The following is a 23,288-nucleotide window of genomic DNA, read 5'->3' as shown; positions in this document are numbered from 1 at the left end:
TTCACGGAGCATGGGGGACACCACATCACTCACAGATAGTGCCAAAAGAGTTCCATGCCGGTGCCTTCCTCTGGCCCTTTCTCTTTCAATGTGCACACAGCGTTTGAGCCTATCATCAGTGAATGGCGTACGTCACCCATAGGATTCCATTGTATATATATATATATATATATATATATATAAAAAAAAGTATACCGCACAATATATATTTTTTGTGGTTAATGGAAAGTGTAGTGTGCTGCTCTTTCCTACGCAGTTGAAAAAAAAAAGTATGCCTATGCTCACTTAACGGAGGCCTACTGGGCCAAAACAGCAGCAGGGCCAGTAAGCGCCGGCAGCTGGGGCCACAAATTCTGCAGGCATGTATGAGTATACTTTGCCAGCATTGCTTCTCATTAGGACTTACAGCACTAGATCTCCACAAGAGCTTACAGATCAGGCACAGTCACCCGACAGCTACTCTACATCTGTTACCAAGCGGCCGCCCAAACATATTTGTGCTGCTGATTTGTTAACAGCTTGGCTTAGAAATTATTTATTAGCTTGTCTGAAAGACTGTTAATGAATGGGAAACTCCTAAAATGACATAAAATGATCGCTTGCTGGCAGCACGTCGTCCTGTGTACACAGGGATGCGCTGCCGGCAGACAGTGAATCTGTATGGGGACACGTGATTGCAGTTGCAATCATTCAGGCCCATACAGAGGAGAGGACTGCTGCATGGAAATGCTGCTATCACCTTGGCTCAGCAATCAGGCAGTTCATTGCCGATAATTGCCTGTGCATCAGCCCTTGTAAAAAGCCTTAAAAATAGTACAGAAATATTTTTAGTGAAGAAGCAGGAGCACGCAGTACCTTCAAATAAGAAATCTAGAATAAAGGGCATCTGTCAGCAGATCTGTACCTATGACACTGGCTGACCTGTTACATGTGCACTTGGTAGCTGAAGACATCTGTGTTGGTCCCATGTTCATATGTGTCCGTATTGCTGAGAAAAATTATGGTTTTTTTTGTTTTTTTTTAAACTTTTTATTCGGGAAAAATAAGGACATAATCACATGTACAAAGACATCAGTGAAATTAGCATGGCAAAATTATGTTTAATATATGCAAATGAGCCCCTAGGAGCAACGGGAGCGTTGGCATTACACCTAGAGGCTCTGCTCTTTCTCTGCAACTGCCGCGCCCTCTGCACTTTGATGGACAGGGCCAGACGTGATGGTGTTTCACTGCCTGACCCTGTTAATCAAAGTGGAGAGGGCGCAGCTGTTGCAGAGAGAGCGGAGCCTCTAGTTGCTCCTAGAGGGTCATCTTCATATATTAAAACATTCATTTTACTCAGTAATGCGGGCACCATATGAACATGGGACCAACACAGGTGTTTTTAGCTGCCAGGTGCACATGCAACAGGTCATCCAGTTTCATAGGTACAAAACTGCTGACAGATGCCCTTTAATTGGCCAGTGCAACAGGGATTGCTCCAATCATGGCTAAGATCGGAGTACCCGTCCTATGTGGTGTTCAAAGGTGGCTAGGGTAACAGAAACAGCTGAGCTGGCTGTGCTATGCTTTTAATCAATGTAACAGCTATACTGCATGTGTATTTTATGCTCTGCTAGTATTAGTATCGGTTTCTATCAGGTACCACACTGCTAAAATACACATGGCTAGCTATCAAATTGACCTGAGTGTGTTTGCTTGTAAGTGCTCTGCAGTACAGTTCTGGGGCATATATTGCTGTATACATGTAGTGCATTGTAATATATTGATATCTGTGCTTTCAGTCTCTAATAAAAGACATTGATGAAGCGGAGGAGCAGTACACGCATGCTCTGCGCAGTCACCTCCAGAACATTGACCAGTTATTGGAGCTGCAGAGAGAGCGCCTTGATCTGCTGCAGGAGGAGTATCAACAGGAGCTGGACACTATACAGAAAGAGTTTGATACGGAGAGGTCAGTATAATGCTTCTAATGTGTAGACTCAATGATCAGTGGGGAAATGTGAAAACAGTGTGTCCTGTGCTACCACCTCAAATTCACAAATAAACTGTTCCTGTGCCCTGCAGTTGACATGTACAGTATCCCAAACATATTTTCACTATCCATTTTTTGCTATTCTGTTGACAGAACTTTGTTTTCCATCCAGCATAACGGAAACCAGACGGATCCTTTATGCGTGCCCATATACTTCTATTATGATGGATCAAAAAGGAATGCCTCTAAAGGTTACCGTTTCGATTTCCGTCTTATGGATTCCGTTATAACGGAAAGCCATAACGGAATACATACCGGTGATGTGAACAAGCCCTAACTTGCATTTACAGGGTCTCAGGGTGTAAAAAAAAGTATGTTTGGATACTGTACATGTCAACTGCAGGGCACCGGGAACAGTTTAATTTGTGAATTTGCAGTGACAGACTCCTTTAATAAATATCTTGCGTTGCATCGTGCCGGTCAATTTTACAGTTATTGGTAGGCTGTTAGGCTGTGCCAGAGGCAGAGCCTTTTGGGCTCACATACATGGTCAACCTGAAGGCTTTAATTATGCACCAGGGTACCATGAAAACCCAGCTGTATGTTACAGCTAACACCCGCTGCTGATGGCCCAGACACAAGACTACATGTTTTTGCCTGAACAAAACCTGTGACTATGACGTCTGTATGATAAAGCTAGTTTCACACTACTGCAAAACTATTCCGCCAGGCTGTTCCGGTAGAGGCATCACTGAGAAAACCACTACTAAAACATCACGTTTATTAAAGATATATCATTCCATAAAACCATTTGTTGCCATTCCTACCACTATTTCCTTGCATGAGGTAGGAGTAAACTAAAGAAATAATTTTCCCTAAATCTCATCCTATATCTATATACACCCTGCCTATAAACGGAATAGCCGCCCCGATAGGGCGATCCTGTGTCAGGAACCTCCTACTCACCCTAATACGTCCCTGACACAGAGACAGATCCCATCACCAAGATATTTGATATAAGTGGGTGTGTCAGCTCAGGGTGTATAAAGGTGCACAAAGCACCTTAGAATAAACCATAATCAAACAACCAAAAGTATGTTGGAACAGGTCATGCTCCATACATATCATGAATAAATCCCATACGAGTCCCAAGTCCTGGTAGAGGAACGGATTGCTCAAGTTTATGTACCTTTCCCCGCAGGAGCCTATTGCCGGAAACAGGCCGGATCCCTGCTGGGTACCATTAGAGTCAATGGGGCCTAGTGGTGCTCCGGCAGATTCCGGCTATGCCAGATGTGATGAACAGTTTAGTGCTAGTGTGAAACTAGCCTTATGCTAGTGGTTATACTTAGACCCATTATCCAGCCTTATAAGGTGCCAAAGAGGAGGCTAAAAAGAAGGCACTACACACCTGCATTATCCCTCAAAGCCAGGGTCGCTCAGCCTAGGACCCTCTAGCTATTGCAAAACTACAACTTCCAGCATGCCTTAATAGCTGTAGTCCAGCATGCCTTAATAGCTGTAGGCTGTCCAGGCATGCTGGGAGTTGTAGTTTTGCAACAGCTGGAGGGCGGCAGCTTGGGCATTCCTGCTCTTAGCCCATGTGCAGCAGAAAAATGTCACCTAGGAGCTCATAGCAACCTGTCACAATGGATATTCTGTCGGTTGATCTCCTAGGAGAACAAAGGATCAAACATTGTAATTCACTTCGCCCAATCCTTCTCTTCCCCAACGTCATCTGTCGGGGGTGATTTACGAGTTCCACATACACTTTAGATTGCCAGCCGGTCTTGTCAAAAATGGTGTGTTCAGCCAACAGTGGTTTTATGCGTATAGGGGTTTTCAGTATAAATAGTCAGTTCATTAGGACTTTCCTCTCATACTTCCTTACCCCTTCAATGTTTTTTATATTCTAAAGCTAACATTCCTCTTGATAAATTTATTATAGTCCATCCCAAACGGCATTCTTCAGGAATGAGATAGAACATGTACCCATCCATTATAAAACAGCCAATCCCCAAAAAGTTGTGACACTGTAAAATGTAGATAAATGTAAATAAAACCAGAATGTAATGATTTGTAAATCTCATAGACCCATATTCGAATCACAGTAGAACATAAAACACATATCAGATGTTGAAACTGAGACATTTTGCCATTTCATGAAAAAATGAACTCACTTAGAACTTGATGGAAGCAACAAATCTCAAAAAAGTTGGGACAGGGCCATGTCTACCATTGTGTAGCATCTGCTCTTCTTTTAACAACAGTCCGTAAATGTCTGGGAAGTGAGGAGACCAATTGCTGGAGTTTTGAGAGAGGAATATTGTAGGAGTCTAGCTGCTCAGTAGTCCTGGGTCTTCTTTGCTGAGTTCCAAAAATAATTTCACATTTAAATTCCTCTGACCACAGAACATTTTTCCATTTGGCTCGGTCCATTTTAAATGAGCTTTGGCCCAGAGAGGACGACGGCGTTTCTGGAACGTGCTGACACATGGCTCCTTATTTGCATTATACAGCTTCAATTTGCATCTGTGGATTGCATGGAGAACTGTGTTCACAGACAATGATTTCTGGAAATGTCCTTGAGCCCATGCAGTGATTTCCAGTACACAATCATGTCTGATTTTTATATGGCCCGTAGATCACGAGCATTCAGCCTTGTCCCTTGCACACATGGATTTCTCCAGATTTTACTGTAGATGGTGGATCTTCAAAGTCTTCAGAGTTTTACGTTGAGGAACATCTTTCTGAAATTGTTCCACAATTTTTAGACTCGTTTTTTCTCAGATTGGTGAACCACTACCCGTCTTCTCTGCCCCTAACGTGCTCTTTTTCCAGCCTCTTGTTTCCCCGGTCCCAACTTTTCTAAGACGTTGCTGCCACCAAGTTCTAAATTAATTTTTATTGTCATTAAATGGTAAAATGCCTCACTTTCAACATCTGATATGTGTTCTATAATCTATTGTGAATAAATCATGGTCTATGAGATTTACAGATTCTGCTTTTATGTACATTTCTCTACATTTTACACATTTTTTGGAATAGGGGTTGGGCATTTTTCCAGACAGTTTGGACTTTCCTTATTGCAGAAGCATTATAGTTCCCATTATAAAGTAACTGTTTACCGATCCTCTGTCCATTCATCGAAATGTGATGATGTAGCTTCCTAGAATTTAGGGGGTATTCGCAAAGATTGCCCTGCATTATTAATTATCTTATTTTAGGAAGAAGGCTAAATATCATTCATTTCCTGCTGATGACAACTCATTTGTGATCCCAGAATGACAATGATTTCTTAAAGTATCTACCTACTTAGACATTATATATTGATTTTTGTTTAAGTGCAAAAGTGCTTTCATCAAAGTAGCCTTTTGATGTGCTGAGCCAGTAGCAAAGTTTAGGTAAACACTGACACCTAGTGGTAAGGTAGCCTTTTTTTTAAAGCAGTATGTTTGAACTAAGGCATCGCCATGGGAGAAGACAGCTGTTATCTGAATATAGTTATATTCCATTTTATCTTAGGATACGATACACACAAATTGTTCACCGTGCGCTAGATTGTATATTTGACACAAAAATAAATGTATGTCTTAGACCCCATTCACACGACCATGGGACCGCCGTTCCCGTGTTGCAAACCGTGTGACCACAAAACACGAATACTGGCCGTGTGCACCCTACATCACAGTGCGGATCGATTGACTTCAATAGGTCTGCGATCCGCCAGACATGTCCTATCTTTTGTGGCGTGGAGGCACCGACCCAGAGATAGAATATGTCCTATCTTTTGCCGCATTTTGCGGATCGTGGACTGAGTGAGTCCACAATACGGGCACGGCAGTCCCACTATCATGTGAATGGGGCTTTATCAGCATACGTGCTGCTCCATGTAACTTAGTATTATTAAAGCTGCGGCACCGGGTTGCTTGTGACATTTTGAAGCTTGTAGGCCATTTGGTAAGTTGATTTAATCTAGAAGTGGATCCATCCATCTAACAGTAGCACTTCAGGCTTCCCCTGGAAGAAAGCAGTATTACATTATCCTGGTTCCCGGCCAGACCTATGGGCAGTGTGCTGGTCACTACTTTACTACAGATAATTTCTCTTACACAGGAAGATGATCATTGAGCAGAGTGAGAAGGAGATGTCATTTCTACAGAACGTAATGCTGACTATGGAACAGAATACGCTTGAAAGTGAGAATGAGGGGAAACAAGAATTTCAGAGTATGAGGGATGAGATAAAAAACAAGGTAATTATAGAGGTTCCAGATATTCATTGGACTGTACCCGGCCATTGGCTTTATGAGCATGAAATTTAAAGGGGTTGTCCGGGTTTAGAGCTGAATCCCGGACATAACCTCTTCTTCACCCAGGCAGCCCCCTTAATATGTGCATCGGAACATTTTATGCTCCAATGCTCTCTGAGCTTTCTTGTTTACAAACTTAAACTGCTGGGCAGAGGCTTCCACCTAGCAGTGTTCCCGATGACGTCATCGGCACTAATGGGCGGGCTTTAGCTCTGTCCTAGCCTGTTTTACAATTTACTGAAATTTACAGAAACACCTCATATGTGGTCATAAACTGCTGTATGGGCACATGGCAGTGGTCAAAAGGGAAGAAGCACCATAGGCTTTTGGACAGCAGATTTAGTTTAAAATAGTTTTTGGGCGCTATGTTGTATTTGGAGAGACCCTGAGGTACACCTAAAGTGAAGACCCCCAAAAAGTGACACCTTGAATTTAGTAAGGGGTATACTGAGCTCTTTGACCTCACAGACGTTTTACGGAATTTAAAAAACACTTGGCTGTGAAAATGAAAACATTTCATTTCTTCCAATAAAATGTTGCTTTTGCCCCAAATTTTTCATTTTCACAAGGGGTAACAGGAGAAAAAGCACCCCATAACTTGTTACCCATTTTCTCCTGAATATGCCAACACCCCATATGTGGCCGTAAACTGCTGTAGGGGCACTCTGCAAGACTCAAAAGGCGCCATGTGGCTATTTGCAGCGTAGATTTTGATGGATTGGTTTACGGGCACCATGTTGGTATTGAACAGTATCTGGGGTACCAGTACAGCTATTTTCTGACAATCATATGTTTTACTCCCTGTGAGGACTTATTTTTTGTGGGATGAGATGCCATTATCATTGGTTTTATTTTGGGGCACATACAACTTTTTAATAACTTTTTATTTAGCTTTTTGGGAAGCAGGAAAAAGAAATGCAACAACTCTGACTATGCTTTTTGGGTTTTGTTATTATGGCGTAAACTGTGCAGGAAAAATGATATGTTATCTTTATTCTGCTGGTCAGTACGATTAAAGAGATACCAATTTTATATATATTTTTAACATTTTACCACTTTTACACAAATAATTTTTGTAAAGAAAAATCATGTTTTCTGAAAGCCATAATTTTTTTAAATTTTTTTTGTTATGCGATAAGATGACATTTTCATTGGTACCATTTTGGGGTACATATGACTTTTTGATTGCTCGATAATATGCATTTTGTAAGGTAAAGCAACAAAAAAATCACTGTTCTAGTACTGTTTTTCTTTATTCCTTTTTACTTCTTTCACTTGAAGGGGTAGATTGTGTGATGTTTTTATAGAGCAGGGCTTGGCGATACCTAATATGTCTATTTTTTTTATTTTTGTTTAGTTTTACACAGAAAGCTAATTTTTTTAAAGAAAAAATCTTGTTTTTGTGTTGCCATGTTTTTTAAAGCCATATATATTTTTTTTCAGGCAATTGTAGGATGTGGGGGCTTGTTTTTTTTGCGGGATGGGGTGATGTTTTCATTTTTTGGGGTACATATCACTTGTTATTACACTTTTTTTTGGCACAGTTTTTATTTTTTTACAGCATTTTCCTGATGGGATAGATATTTTTATAGAGCCAGTTGTTCCGACCACAGCAATACCTAGTATGTCGTTTTAAACAGTAAAAGCTTTTTTGAAAAGAAAATATCTGTTTTTTGTGTTGCCATTTTCTGAAAGCCATAATTTTATTTTTTTTTACTTTTTGAGTGATTGTCCTATGTAGGGGCTCATTTTTGTGGGATGAGATGCCGGTTTCATTGCTACCATTTTGGGGTACATTTGACTTTTTGATTGCTTGGTATTAGGCCTCATGCACACGGCCGTTGTTTGGGTCCGCATCCGAGCCGCCGTTTTGGCGGCTCGGATGCAGACCCATTCATGCACTCCATGTGCTGTCCGCATCCGTGGCTCCGTTCCGCGGCCCCGTTAAAAAAATATAACATGTCCTATTCTTGTCCGTGCTTTGTGGACAAGAATAGGAATTTACATTGCCAGCGCCTGTTCCGTTCTGCAAATTGCAACACGGACGGCTTCCGTTTTTTGCGGATCCGCGGTTTGCGGACCGCAAAAAACGGAACGGTCGTGTGCATGAGGCCTTACACTCTTTTTGAGGCAAGGTTACCAAAAAAAGGCTCAGCTCTTAGTCAGTGGTTTTTTTTTTAGGTGCTCACCTGACGGGGTAGATCTCATGTTTTTAGAGCTGGTCGTTATTTCCTATTTTTTTACAATTTTATATGACGAAGGCCTCCTGCACACGAACGTATGCTTCCCATTGCTGTATTGCGGACCACATTTGCGGATCCGCAATTCACGGGCACCGTTCCGTGGCCATTCGGCATCACGGATGCGGACCCATTTACTTCAATGGGTCCGCAAATCCAGAGTTGCAGAATGATGCGAAACGGAAGCACGGAATGGAACCCTATGGGAGCCCTACGGAGTGCTTCTGTGGGGTTTTGTCCCATACTTCCGTTCCGCAAAAAGATAGAACATGTCCTATCTTTTTCGGAATGGCCGGATCGCGGACCCATTAAAGTGAATGGGTCCACGATCCGCTGCGGCTGCCCCACGGGCGGTGTTCGTGCATTTTGCGGGCCGCAGCACGACCACAGGGCGCACACTTTCGTGTGCAGGAGGCCTTAAAGAGGACCTTTCGTGTTTTTTTTATTAATTTTTTTAGTTTAGATAAATACCTTTCCTCGTGATGCTGCCACCCTGCCACCCCGCCCCCATGCCGTTTTCATGAAAGGTCCTCTTTAAATATGGAAACAGGTGCTTTTTTTTACTTGAAACTTTTATTTATTTTTTATTATGTAAAACATAACTTTTTACAATTTTTTTTTGTCAAACTATGGGACTTCAGCTTTAGGGGGTCTCATCCCCTCTATAATACATTCCAATAAATTGTGTAGTGTAATGCATTGACTGTCAGTGTTATACACTGACAGTGTGCCTATGAGACACAGACAAATATCGTAAAACCCCTTTATTGGTGACATAGTAAGGGATGAGTCCCAAAGCTTTCCAGCACTGCCGGGTAAGCCACAGATTTACACAGCTTTCACATGATCGGTATTTTTCTGTAAGCCAAAACCAGGAGTGGGTCCAAAACACAAAAGAGGGGCAAATCTTTCCATTATAGTTTGTCTTTGTAGGTTCAGTTTATGGTATTGGCTTACATATACTGATGCAGAATACTGACCATGTGAACAGTGGCCTTAGGGAGGAAAAGTCCAACCTCTCCCATGTCCTATAGACATTACACTGTTGGCGAATTGGGGAGATATACTGTACTGTCTGAACTTCTATAGACTAAACATTTCTATCTTGAGCTCCTGTCTCATGTGATGCTTTTTGCTCCTCACCCTTCTCAAGACATACTTAGCTGTATAATGAATGCTGTTGCTCATTGGTTTGACAGAGTTTAGAGGAGAAACATTCCCTTCGTGTTCTTCTGGAGGGAACAGTGGAGGACCTGTGGAAACAGTTCCAGCAAGCCTTGAATAACTACACAAAGGCCACCGAGGACCGCAAAATTGCGTTTGAAACGTTAAAAGCAAAAGATGAAACAAGTGCTGAAGAAATTGCTTACCAGATGAAAAAGCTTCAGAAGATTCAGGTATGGTCAGAATCAGCCAACATTTATTGCCTCTCCTGTAGATAAGTGATGTGCCGAACTTGGGACAGCACTCCTGTCCATGGGGTGTGTGGATGACAAATGAATGGAGCTAAGCTGCAATGTTGCAGGTAGCTCATGGAGAAGAGCGGCGCTGTTTCTGGAAGAAAGCAGGCATATTTTTTTCTTAAAGAAGTTTTTCCAGACTTTTATACTAATGACCTATCCTCTGAATAGGTCATCAAACAGCCAATCAGCTGTTGTTGAAGGCATTGGCGCCTGCAGTAGCACCTTGGCTTTCCCTCAGCTTTGCCTAGACCAGTGACATCACATTCATTGGTCATGTGACCTAGGCGCAACTCAGCTCCGTAGAAGTGAATGGGGGTGAGCTGCTATACCAAGCACAGCCGCTATACAATGTATGGCTGTGTGCTTGGTGAGAAGGCTGTGGTGCTACTTCGAGCATCGGTGCCTTCTCAAACAGCGGATCGACCCCCCCACCGATAGAGGATAGATCATCAGTATTAAAATCTCAGAAAAACCTTTTAACCGCACATGCACTGTGCATCCAAGTGCCGACCAAACTACACTGCCATTAAAAAAAATAGCATGGCTCAGATTACTGCAGTGTATTGTTACCGTAGGATGACTGAATAGGACTAGATGGCCTTAGTCATGTCATCCTCAGATGTGTCATGTGACCTCTGGCTTCAGATACCACTGTCCAGGTAAATAGCCTATCAGGCTCTGTGCTTAACCAGCTCTTACATTTTTATCCATCTCTGTATTAGGCCTCATGCACACGTAAGTATTTTTTTGCGGTCCGCAAAAAGGGGTTCTGTGATCCGTGTCCATTTTTGTTTCAGTGTGTCTTCCTTTATTTTTGGAGAATCATCAGACATGAAGGAAAGTAAAAAAAAGTCTAAGTCAAGTTTGCCATGCAAATGATTGGAAAAAAAACGGACGCGGACGCACGGTAGCAGATGACAATCTTGTGTGGCTCCGCGTTTTTTCACGTACCCATTGACTTGAATGGGTCCGCGAACCGTTGTCCGTGAAAAAAATAGGACAGGTCCTATTTTTTTCACGGACTGGAAACACGGATCACGGACGCGGATGACAAACGGTGCATTAGCCCGAATTTTTCCACGGACCCATTGAAAGTCAATGGGTCCGCAGAAAATCACGGAAAACAGAACAACGGACAGGGGACACAACTACGGTCGTGTGCATGAGGCCTTATTCTGTTTTTAACAGTTAACTCTATTAACAGCAGGAAAACATCACCTTCAGACAGGAAACCATTTTATACAAGTAAAAACACATACAGTAAAATGGCTATTGTAGTACGTGAAATAAAAATCATTTTCCACCATTACTGATATGCCATGGATGTGTGCCAAGGGGTCACAAGACTGACACCATGTTTAAAGGGGTTTTGTGGTGTCATTATATTTAATGACCTATCCGCAAGACAGGTAATCCGTATCAGATCAGTGCGGGTCCGACACCCCGGCACGCCTGAAGCTGCAGCGCTCATGCTAGAGCTTTGTCCTCTTCAGTGTTTACTTGTACATTATCTAAATTGTGCAGTGAAATGAAAGCTGTTTTTCCCATTCACTGGAATGGGACGAAGAGCTGTAATTACATTGCACCGCCGCTGCAATCTAAATGGCTTGCAGGTAAACATTGAGGAGGATGCAGTGCGGGCACAAGCACCGCCGCCTCTTTAAAGAGCTAATCGGCGGGGGATGCTAAGTGTCGAACCCCCACAATCTGACATTCATGACTTGTCCTGAAGGTAGGCCATCAGTATCATGACACGCCACAACCTCTTTAATTCTAGTCAGTAAGCCCATAGATTCAGGGCTGATCTATGGGCTATACCAGGGGTCAGCAACCCCCAGCACTTCAGGTGTTGGGAACTACAGCATGCACACTTGCTCGGCTGTTCTCAGAAATTCCGCTGAATTTAATGGAGCATACTAGGAGTTGTTTCAAAACAGTAGGAGTGCCAGACGTTGCTGATCCCTGGGCTATACCTTCTATTGTACTGGCAGGGATCACCTGCACCTATATAAGAAAGGTACAGTATGTGAGCAGAATTTTATTGCATATATATTAGAAAATCCTATGACTGCTAGTTCTATAACAAATAGAAAATAAAAAGTGGACTACGCCTTTGATCTACAGTACGTATAATATATAGGGGTGCTTGAAAGTTTGTGAACCCATATCTAGTTTGGGCCACGTTATATCACATGTACAGCACATACATGTGTCACGCTCACCGCCGCGAGCTTCACCTCAGCTGGCCACACCCAGGAATGATGATAAGAGCTCTCTTAGTGATGAGAACAGTGCAATACGAGGTATCACTACTTTTTTTGTGTCAGTTTTCAAAAATTTATTTTACATGGCCGGACAACCCTTTCTTAATGCAAACCCCAAATGAGACCCCAAAATTGATACAGGCTCTGAGACCAGGCCACAGAATTTTATACAGACCTCCAAACAGACCACAAAATGAATGCAGATTCCCAAACTAGACTCTAAAATTAAAGGGGTTGTCTGGCCTTGGAGAGAACAACCCCTATCACCCAGACATGTACCCCTGAAAATAAACAGCCCCACTCACCTGTTCTGCTTCCTTCATTCTTGGAAGCTTCTGGTGCCTGCAGGACCAGGAAGTCACTTGGTCCTGTCCCATAACCACCGTTGTCAACCATAGGCCTCAGTGGTCACAGCGGCTTGAATGGTACTTTGCAGATGTTATGTACCAGTCAAGCTGTTGTGACCACTGAGGCCTGAGAATGGTCCACAGGTTAGGACCCCAGGGGTCGTAGGCTCAAGCCCAGACAACCCCTTTAATACAGACCTCCAGACAGACCCAAAAATTAATACATTCCCCTGGACCCCAAAATTGATACAGACCTCCAGATCACAACATTAGTGTAGACTGCAGATCGGCCCCCAAATTCATAGACCCCAGATTAGACCCCAGATTAGACCCCAAATCAGCCCCCAAACTCATACAGACCCCAGGTTAGCCCCCCTAATTCATACAGACCCCAGATCAGCCGCCCCACCCAAATTCATAAAACCCCAAAAGATCCCAGATTGCACCCCAGATCCTTGCAGTGTAAAGAGGCCTTTAATTGCAAGGTTACCTTTGTGACCTTGCAGACTATTACACGCATTGCTCTTGGTCTGATCTTTGTTTGTCGACCACTCCTGGAGAGGACGATAATGGTCTTACATTTCTTCTATCTGTACACAATCTTTTTGACTATGGATTGGTGGAGTCCAAACTCTTTAAGAGATGGTTTTCTAACCTTTTCTAGCCGGATGAGCATCAATAACGCTTCTTCTGAGGTCCTCAGAAATCTCATTTGTTATTATGTTCTGAAGATCAGACTTTGATAGATCCCTATTCTTTGAATAAAACCGGTCACCCACTCACACCTGATTCTCATTCACTAATGCCATCACTAATTCCAATACAGAATCAATATTTGACATCAGCAGAGGATGTTCAGACACCTCAATCTACTGCCCGCAAAAGACAATTTACTGAAAACACCAGCCTCTAATTTCACCTTTAAATTATCTGCTAATCCTAAAGGTTCACATACTTTTGCCACTCATTATATATGACCAAATCTAAAACTATCTGGTCAGTGAATGAAAGGTTTTCTTTTTCTATCTAACTGCATACTACATGAGAAAATAATCAGAATTATTTATATTTTATTGATGATAGATTAAATTTTTATTGATATTGATTACATTTTATTACTGATATCAAATACCCTTCCATAGCTGGGATAAAGCTAAGTGATTAAAGTACTGACCGCTCCCTCTTTTATATAGGAAACTATTACAGCCTTGAGGAATAAGATTGCAACTCATGCTCGTGAAAGTGATGAGCAGAATCGACAACTACGGGAGGATAAGGAAGTGGTGCACAAGCAGTTCCAGAAGCTAAAAGGCCAGATGAACCAAGCAAGAGCTGCAGAGCATAGTCACCTGACCACTCTGACGGTGCAGAGCAATGCTGCGCTAAAACAGCTTAATAGAGTTATAGAGAAGGTATATAACAATATATATAACATGGTAAAATATACTGTATATATAACATGGTGTAGGAGGCAATTGACCATCAAAAATAAAATGTACAGCATATGACACCACTTTAAACAAAGGTAACAAAAAGCAGCAGTAAAGAAGCAGAGATAGAAGGGTTTTCCCAGTACTTTTATATTGATGTCCTATCCTAAGCATAGGCCATCAATATGTGATCATTGGGGGTCTGACTTCTGGCACCTCTGTCCATCAGTTGTTTAAAAGTAGCTCCAGCTCTGGAACTACACAACTACTGAATGAAAAAGGCTACAACCGGCTGAATCATTACATATACTGAATAAGTGTCACTGAGTGTTCATAAAACTCTGATATTTATTTAATGCACTTTTATTTATTTTATGCACTTATATAGCGCTACTATATTCCGCAGCGCTTTACAGACATTAGCACCCAACTGTCCCCAATGGGGCTCACAATCTAAGGTCCCTATCAGTATGTCTTTGGAGTGTGGGAGGAAACCGGAGCACCTGGAGGAAACCCACGCAAACACGGGGAGAACATACAAACTCCATGCAGATGTTGCCCTTTGTCAGATTCGAACCTAGGACCCCGGCACTGCAAGGCACCAGTGCATAAAGACATATTTGATATGTCATAAAGACATACTTTCACACTTGCGTTATTTGATTCTGGCAGGCAGTTCCGTTGCCTGAACTGACTGCCTGATCAGGCAAACTGTATGCAAACATATGTCATTTTTTCTGATTGATCAGTCAGAAAATTGCATTGCAATACCGGATCCGTTTTTCCAGTGTCATCAAGCAAAACGGATCCGCTATTTATTTTGTTTTCACATTTAAAGGTCTGCGCATGCGCAGACCAGAAGGACTGATCTGGCATTCCGGTATTTTGAATGCCGGATCTGGCACTAATACATTCCTATGGGGAGAAATGCCGGATCCCGCATTCAGGCAAGTCTTCAGTTTTTTTCGCCAGAGATAAAACCGTAGCATGCTACGGTTTTCTCTTTTGCCTGATCAGTCAAAATGACTGAATTGAAGACATCCTGATGCATCCTGAACGGATTACTTTCCATTCAGAATGTATGGGGATATGCCTGATCAGTCAGTTCTTTTCTGGTGAAGAAGCCCCTGTGACGGAACTCTATGCCGGAAAAGAAAAACGCTAGTGTGAAAGTAGCCTTAGAGGTTTTCATTGGCGGGGTCTGAGTGTTAAGATGCCCACTGATGACTAGAACAAAGAGAGAGAAGCTCTTGCATATCTCTTTTCTCACTGCAGGAGAGGAAGCAAGACAGACTCAATAGAAAGTCTATTGGTCCTTCTAAATTCTGTCTCCTGCAGCAAAGAGAGAGAGAGTGCGATATGTTAGCACCTCCCTCTCCTTGTTCTAGCAATCAGACCTATCTACGCAAATCAAAACCTTTTTTATGTCTTTATGACATATGAAAAGTTTTGTGAAAACTCAGTGACCCTTTAAACTCATATGCTGAACTTTCTGGATCCATGTGCTGTCTTCCCCCTTCTGGCTTCGGTGTGAAAAAAAAAACCACAAGTAGATATGATACACTGCCTGGCCAAAAAAAAGTCACACACTCTAATATTTCGTTGGACCGCCTTTAGCTTTGATTACGGCATCGCTTCCACAAGCTTCTGCAATGTCACAACATTTATTTCTGTCTAGCATTGCATTATTTTCCCCAAGATCTTGTATTGGGAGATTTGGACCACTGCGCAAAGTCTTCACTATCACATCCCAAAGATTCTCAATGGGGTTCAGGTCTGGACTGCCTAATGAAAAATGACATGGATGAAGATACAACAATGTGCAACAAAATCGTGCCAAAGTTTAGATGCCAGATGCCCCCTATTTGTCATTCAGCATCAGCCACTGTGATAAACCTGGCACATTTTTAGACAGTCTAGTCTTAACTTATACTTACTTCAGAATACACTTTTATGTGGTGGCCAAGCTATGTGTGAAATTGGTGTCTCATGCTCCCTCAACCACTCTTTCACAATTTGAGCAGATTAATCCTGGCATTGTCATCTTGGAATATGCCCGTGCCATCAGGGAAGAAAAAAATCCTTTGATGGAGTAACCTGGTCATTCAGTATGTTCAGGTAGTCGCTGACCTCATTCTTTTGGCACATAACGTTGCAGAACCTAGACCTGACCAACCGGGAGTCTCTTACCCATTTACTTATTTAAATACAGATGGTGACCTTTTTTATGGCCGGGCAGTGTATAATACATTTGAAAATTGGTAGGACTGTTTCAACAGTAAAAGGAAAATTAAGAAATATTTAAAAGGCCTATAATGTACATACAATTTCATCTTACTCCTTATCAGTTCTTGACTCCTATGTCCTCCTGTTCAGCTGTCATAGGGACATTTTGTGGCTCCAAACCACCTTTCACATCAGTGTCCACATCCTAATTGGCTTGAATGATGGCCTATGTATTTGTATGGTATATGTGAACATTGATGCGATGGGGATTTGGCACTTCACATATGACAAGGCTGAAACACCAGAGCAGGAATCGTTGTTACAGGGAGCTCTACAGTGGCGGGCATTGGGCCTGTAGCATGAAGAAAAAAAAAAGTTAAAGATTTGTTTTCTCACATTTCACGTAAAGTATTCTAAAATGTTATTGTATGACTTGTGTGCAGGGAGAGCAGATTCTCCGCTTGTCAGAAATGTGTCGTAAGCTGGAAACCGAAGAAGAGAAAGTGCTGCCGTTCTACCCATCTTCCTTAAGTGATGCAGAGAGGGAGGAGGCTGAGCGAGTCAACATGGAGAAACCTTCTGAGCAGCTGGCACAGGTGGGTATAAGTGCACTCCACGGCTTATAAAGCTTAATAAGTAGATTATAATTGAACATCAATAATGGCCTGTACTCACAAAGCAGCTGAAGAAAATGGAACATCAACTTATTCCGTGATGAGCATTAGAGAGCTTCTGAGTGAATGGGATTGTTTCATTGCCTGCTTCTTCTTCTTTTTATTTGACTGCTCTTCTAAGGTACGAACAATAACCAGCGACTGCTCAACAGGGGTGTGCCTGCATTATGGGCGGATTTTTTTGGGTATTCGCCCATCTCTACTGTTGGCTGTGTTCACATCGAAATCCGATCAGAAAATATGCTAATTAATCTAGCGTAAAACTTATCAACTTGAAAAGCTTCTGGCAATCCTATACCCAGTTAATTGCTCAGTAACCACTTTATCTTTGCATCCTCATCTCTTAAGACAGCTTCTATCCCATTACTTACTATTTTCTCCACAAACGGGGTGCCTGCTGCTGCACTACAGAGTGCATACAGGTCTACCCAGACAGCATCATAGTTGTCTCTTTATTTTTCATAAGCCCTTATAAAAACCAGTTGGATCTTTATATGGATCAGGTAACTTTTCTTCCATCATGAGCTTCTCTCCCTGGCTACATTTCTAAAAGTAGGTACATTTCCAGCCCTCCCCAAAGAAGGGACTCGAGGGGTTGAAGGATTAGAAGGTCTCTACTCCATTGTGCTGGTGGTGGTGGTCTGGAATGTGTCTTTTCTAATCTTGTCATATCACCATATTCAGGGATAGTACTGGGCATTGTCCATTCTGATCTTGACAGATCTGGATAACGTCTGCTCTGTGTGCCTGATACAGGTGGGGAAACAGCCGCAGGAGAAGTACCAACGCCAAAACTTACTCTCCTGGGAACCTGCCTCACTATTCCCCCACCCTGTATTCCTCTTCATTCTCATTTGTGATTATGCCTCATTGAGGTAGTCAACCATGCCTTCACCTGAGGTTCATACTCATGTTTCTCTATCCATAAATTTCCTCCATCTAGTGGCATCCAGACACCCAAATTTTGGCATCCCTGCTTTCTTAAGAATAGCAGTAGCATCCTTAATTGCCCATTTCCAATGTTCTATTGTTATCAAGCCCTTCATCGTAATCTTGGGAGTAACCTCTTCTTCCGTTTCTGGCTTGGTAGAAATAGTTCCCATAGCAACCTGATCAGGGTAGCGATCCCTGAACTTTTTGGTTATCCTACTATGTATGATCTCTTAAGTTAACAGGGCGGAACTTCAAAATGAGGAGTCTCCCTCGCCTTTTGACAAATTCTATACCTTATATAAATGCACACAAAGACATATAAACATAACCCAATAGTAATTCCTATATACTCTTCATACTTCAGACCTTCTACACCGTGAACAAACCAGCACAATCAGTAGATCAGTATCCAATCTATTATATATTGTAGCTCTTAGTTACTGGATAGTGGGTTAGTACATTACATAGACACACGTATTCTGCCTGCTTCGGGAGCAGCCACAGCGTATAGAGAGTGTCCAGCCTCCACCCTTAATCCTTAAGTCCTACAAGCAGAGATTTTTATTAGCAGATTTAAGACAAACAATACAGACTGACTCCTGACCCAATGCCCCCTTTCGGGTTGATAACCCGGAACCGCAGGAGCCTTATCCCGAATCACTTGGACCTCTCCTGTTGCTAGGAGGTGCCACTTCACTCACTCCCCTGATCGGAGTTGCTGTGACCCAACTGTGACTCAACTACTCTTCACAGGACTTAGGATGACAAGACAAAATTCACGTCATCAAACACACGCCTTCTGCAGTTTGTGCAAGTTAATAGCAAAACCATATACACAATAACAATACAGCAACATTTCAAATAAGTCAAAAACATTAACATAAATTAATTCATTACAATTCAATTAATTACAATCTACCTGAAATGATACCCGGATCCCGCAAGTTGGACTTATCTTGAAGCACCCCACAGCTCTGGAAAGCAGCGAGTCAATGGCTCACTTACCTAGGATTAGTGTTCCTGGACCCGGTGGGTACTGCTCCCCTGTGGTTCAGTCCTGTTTAAGCAGGATTGGGTATCTCGCTGGGGCCTCCAAATTGTCAGAGTAGTTCAATTTTCAGGTACAAAGTAATTAAATAATTAAGTCGGCCGACACAGAGACACAGACACAGTTGCTGCATCTAAGGAGATCTGATAGACCACCCCAAAAATCTTTATTATTATACCTTTATAAAAATGGGAGTAACTGGGTGTTTCAAGGCGGTTACAATACTTAAAAATCGAACGTGGCACATTACATAATTGCACGTGATAACATATTGGCAATATCTCGTAGTTTTAAAACTGGGTAAAAGTTCATTTGGACAAGAATCTAGGTAAACGTTCGTTCAGTTCTCTAAAACTGGATCCAATTTGGACATGTATACCAACCATCTGGATCCATCATGTAGAAAACATTTCCTAGAATCCCTGAGAACATTGTTATATATCTGCTCTTTCTCAAACTTCTCCATTGTGTTCCAAATTGGGTGAATAGTCCCTTTTCCTCACAAGTATTCATGTTACAGCACGATTACAAATGGCCTTCAGAATGTGTTCCAAGGCCAAGTTGACCTGCCGGCCATGACGCCCGCTGCACATGTGAGCGGGTTCCATGTTTGCCTATCCCTCCAGCGCTGGTAGCAAAGGGTTAAAGGGAATCAGTCACCAGAGACCTCCCTATCATACTGTTTGCATAGACACACAGCTATGGTTAACCTGATTAAAACTATGTTTTTCTTTTGTTGATCTGAGGCTCCATTCCCGAGTTATGAAACTCTTTCTTAATATGCAAATTAGGCTTTTGGTGCAGGGTACCAGTTATAGAGTGACTCCGTACTTGATCGGACGGTGTATCTCCAGGATTGCAGAACGAGCTCCATACAGTATTATATTAATGACAAGTGAGTTGACTGTTTTATTATATCAAATACGGAATCACTGTATAACTGGTACGATCGTCACCTTATGACTGTACTGAAGTATAGATGCATATCCTGGGATATATATTTTTTTATCAAGTAAATCAATTGTAAAAGGTCAGCGCAGGTATTTATTAAAGTGATTTAAATTAGGTTTTTTATTACAGGGTAAGAGGCAGGGCGCTGTTTTAATACTCAGCAGCAACCACTATAGGGTTGTTTTATTCTTTCTTATTTTTCACTACTTTAATATATTTGTATTGGCATTTAAGTAGGTGTGTTTCTATCTATTGAGATCGGATTTCATGTCGTTTTGTACTCATATGTACTCAAGAATGAACCCACAGTTGGCATGTTATCATGACACAGATGTGAACAGAGCATTTGAGCTTAAAGGGGTTGTCTTACTGCAGCAAATGGCACTTAACATGTAGAAAAAGGTATTTACTAATGTATTATGATTATCCATAATTCCTCCTTTGCTGCCTCCATTTATTTTTCCATGACATTATACACTGCTCCTATCCAGGGGTTACGGTCACCACTGCAGCGCAGATACAAACTGGCCGGGACAGGGGCTGCTGCGTATGTGTGCCTATGCACACTCCCGCGGTCCTGGCCACCAGAGAGGACAGCGATTCGTTACTGTAATGTGCAAGCATGGCCACCGCTGCTGCATTGCAGGGATAACCCCTAGCAGTGTATAATGAGATGGAAACACGAATCAAGCCAGCAAAGGAGGCAATATGGACAATTACAATACATTAATAACTTTCTCTACATGATAAATGCCATTAGATTAAGTGAGACAAGCCCTTTAAGCATGGTGGTAACTAATGTTGAGCGAAGCGAGCTTCGGATCATAGATCCGAAGTCGCTTCGGTCAAAGCTTCTTTTGAATGCTGTACGGAGATTTGTTTCTTTATAACGCTGAAATGCATGTGCTCCGGCGAGGCGAAGTGGGACTTCGGTGAATAACTTCAGGATTAGATTTTAAATTTTAAAACATGGATCCAAAGTCGGCTTACATACCGAGGTACCGGTTGGTACCAAAGCTGGCTTCGGATCCATGTTTTAAAAAAGTTATTAAAAAATTATTTACTGAAGTCTCACGAGACATCGGTGATAACTCACTTTGCCTTGCCGGAGCCCTTACATTTGAATGCTGTACGGAGAAGTTAAAACACTAGTGGTATAATCTAGTGCTTAGTAATTTGAATGAGGTGTTGATGAGACAAGTGGACCAGGTAACATAATCAGCAGAAATAAGTGGGGGCAGAAAAACATTTTTACTGTATTTTTGCTGGACTTACCCTATTGAGTTATGTCTGAAAAGGCTCTGATTCTTCCTATCTCCTTCAGCTGATGTTGGACTACACCGCACTGGACCAGTTCTGGAAACGGTACAACAAGGTTCTCCTTGAACGCTGGGCACTTGATCGTGAGAAGGCTGTCCTTTCTCAGGATAACCAGAAGCTGCGGGTTTTGCTGAAGCAGTACCTGGATGGCATCTCTGTGAGCGATGAGGTCCTCACCCAACACAACTCCCTACTAATTCTCAACAACCGCAGCAACTTGTCCCAGAAAGTTGCCCCACAAGTTCCTGTTACTGACAAGAGGGTTCAGCGCCCTGTCCATAACATCATCGAAGCTGCTCATGTGGTCAGCCGTACACTGTGACCAGACTTGTGCTTTTAACTAACTTTATACTGGGAGGGGGCATCTGAGGTAGAATATATATAAACCTGTTCGCCTTTACAATGGTGTGATTCATAAAAGATCTGTAAAGCTGTACAAATTCCAGGTATATTGGTACTCTTTCCAGAAAACCATTGCAAATAAAAACAATGACAGTCTCTTCTTGGTATTTCTAATTTCTAATGACGTCTTCTGTGCCAACCTTGACTAAGGAGGAGGGTGGGCAACAATATGTTAGCTGGATGGACAAAAGTATTTTTCCTATTATTGCTGTATATGGGTGCTGTAGATTGCACCGTGGGGGTCACTGGATTACTGCTTTATGTGTAGGATAATTCATGCTAGGAAATATGTCACAAAGTAGTAAGACAAAATGATTTGGGGCTAATCTCTTATGAAACAGGACTCCCAGTAATTTATGTACATTTTGCCATCAGACAGCAGGGCGTGTCCACCAGAAACGTAGTATATCTTCTCTAGCATCACATTTGATGGAATTGGACCATAAGTGGCTACATAGTATATGTAATTGATTAATGTCAGAGATATTTCAAAGCTTCAATACCGTGGTGCCTCCTCTCCAAGGTCAGTGCTCAGCTGTTTTCGGAAGTTCCACAGCGGTGGATGGAGAACGCTGCACATGCACCGCATTATCTCCATTTAAAGCAGGATCCATTTCATGAGACATGAACGGGACCTAGAGGTGGGATCTGCATCTATTGGACATTTATGGCATATCCTATCGATATGCCATAAATGTCCAGATGGGACACCCCCTTTAAATATAGGCCTAGGCAGGGGTTCATAAGAATTGCACTCCTAAATAAACTAAGAATTTATTGACATGACTGTATTTTCAATGTTTATCTGATCCACAGTTCGGATGTGGAACCATTAATTTCACTAGGGTCTGCATCCATGTCTGGTCTATTATTGTCTGTTTTGCAGACAATAATAGGCATTTCTAACAAAGAGCGGGACATGCTGATCTGCAAAATGTGGACCGCAAATCAGATACAGTCATGCAAATGCCCCCCAAGAAACGCACTGATACGGAAATAAATTTCCTCAGAAGACAGTCTATGTCTTCTCTGCTATGTGTTGCCAGGAAGGACTCCTAGGGCAAAGTGAGGGGTTTGATTTCTAACTTCTAGTATTAGAATTGCTCCTGCTCATAAAAGGTTGCAAGCAGTGGCGTACATAGAGAAGTAAGGGCCCCATAGCAAAGATCAAACCAGGCCCCCCACACAGGACAGAAGGGTTTCTGCCTAAATCCCTTTCAATGACCCGTGGGCCATTTTTTGCACTGCCTCATTTGCTAAAAGTTGTTCCTTTAGAGGGTAGAGTCCTGACCAAGTTTTCACCTTCAGTAGAAGAGGAGATAATCGCAACTACAACTGGGCCCCTTCTTGCCCTGGGCCCCATAGCATTCGCCTGGTCTGCCGCTATGGTAGTTATGCCCCTGGTTGCAAGTCTAATAAACTATTAGGACATGGCTGAAGATGCAGTTTTCCAATATATGTTAAAACTTAATTCATAAACTTGTTCTCAACCAGTGTAATACAAATACATTTCGTGGAATGGGTGTTGACATTTCTAAAATGAAGGACTATTCTCTCTGTGGTCTTTTTAAATAAAGAGATTACTAGTAAAGCTGAAGAAGCCTTTCAGATAAGCCAGTAATATGAAGACAGAGACAAAAATCTGTGAGCAGGATTAATAAACACTTATCCGAAAATGTCTATGAATTGTAAGTGCCAGATTT

General features: G+C 42.2%; 1 protein-coding gene across 2 annotated transcripts in view; it reads left to right on the top strand.

Annotated features, from left to right (window-relative positions):
* The window catches only part of CCDC65 (coiled-coil domain containing 65), a 154,520-nt gene extending 132,845 nt beyond the window's left edge, over positions 1 to 21,675 (top strand). For both annotated transcript variants that reach the window (XM_044285958.1, XM_044285959.1), the window contains exons 4-9: positions 1,785 to 1,954; positions 6,092 to 6,230; positions 9,727 to 9,924; positions 13,795 to 14,013; positions 16,701 to 16,853; positions 21,188 to 21,675. In XM_044285958.1, coding sequence (XP_044141893.1) covers positions 1,785 to 1,954; positions 6,092 to 6,230; positions 9,727 to 9,924; positions 13,795 to 14,013; positions 16,701 to 16,853; positions 21,188 to 21,505 — 1,197 coding nt within the window. In that variant the 3' untranslated portion in view covers positions 21,506 to 21,675. The remainder of the gene's footprint in view (positions 1 to 1,784; positions 1,955 to 6,091; positions 6,231 to 9,726; positions 9,925 to 13,794; positions 14,014 to 16,700; positions 16,854 to 21,187) is intronic.
* Positions 21,676 to 23,288: the final 1,613 nt, after the last annotated feature.

The sequence above is a fragment of the Bufo gargarizans genome, chromosome 3 (assembly GCF_014858855.1).
Source record: "Bufo gargarizans isolate SCDJY-AF-19 chromosome 3, ASM1485885v1, whole genome shotgun sequence".
Lineage (NCBI taxonomy): Eukaryota > Metazoa > Chordata > Amphibia > Anura > Bufonidae > Bufo > Bufo gargarizans.
The sequence above is the reverse complement of the archived record's forward strand: the minus strand, read 5'-3'. Positions and strand labels throughout refer to the sequence as shown.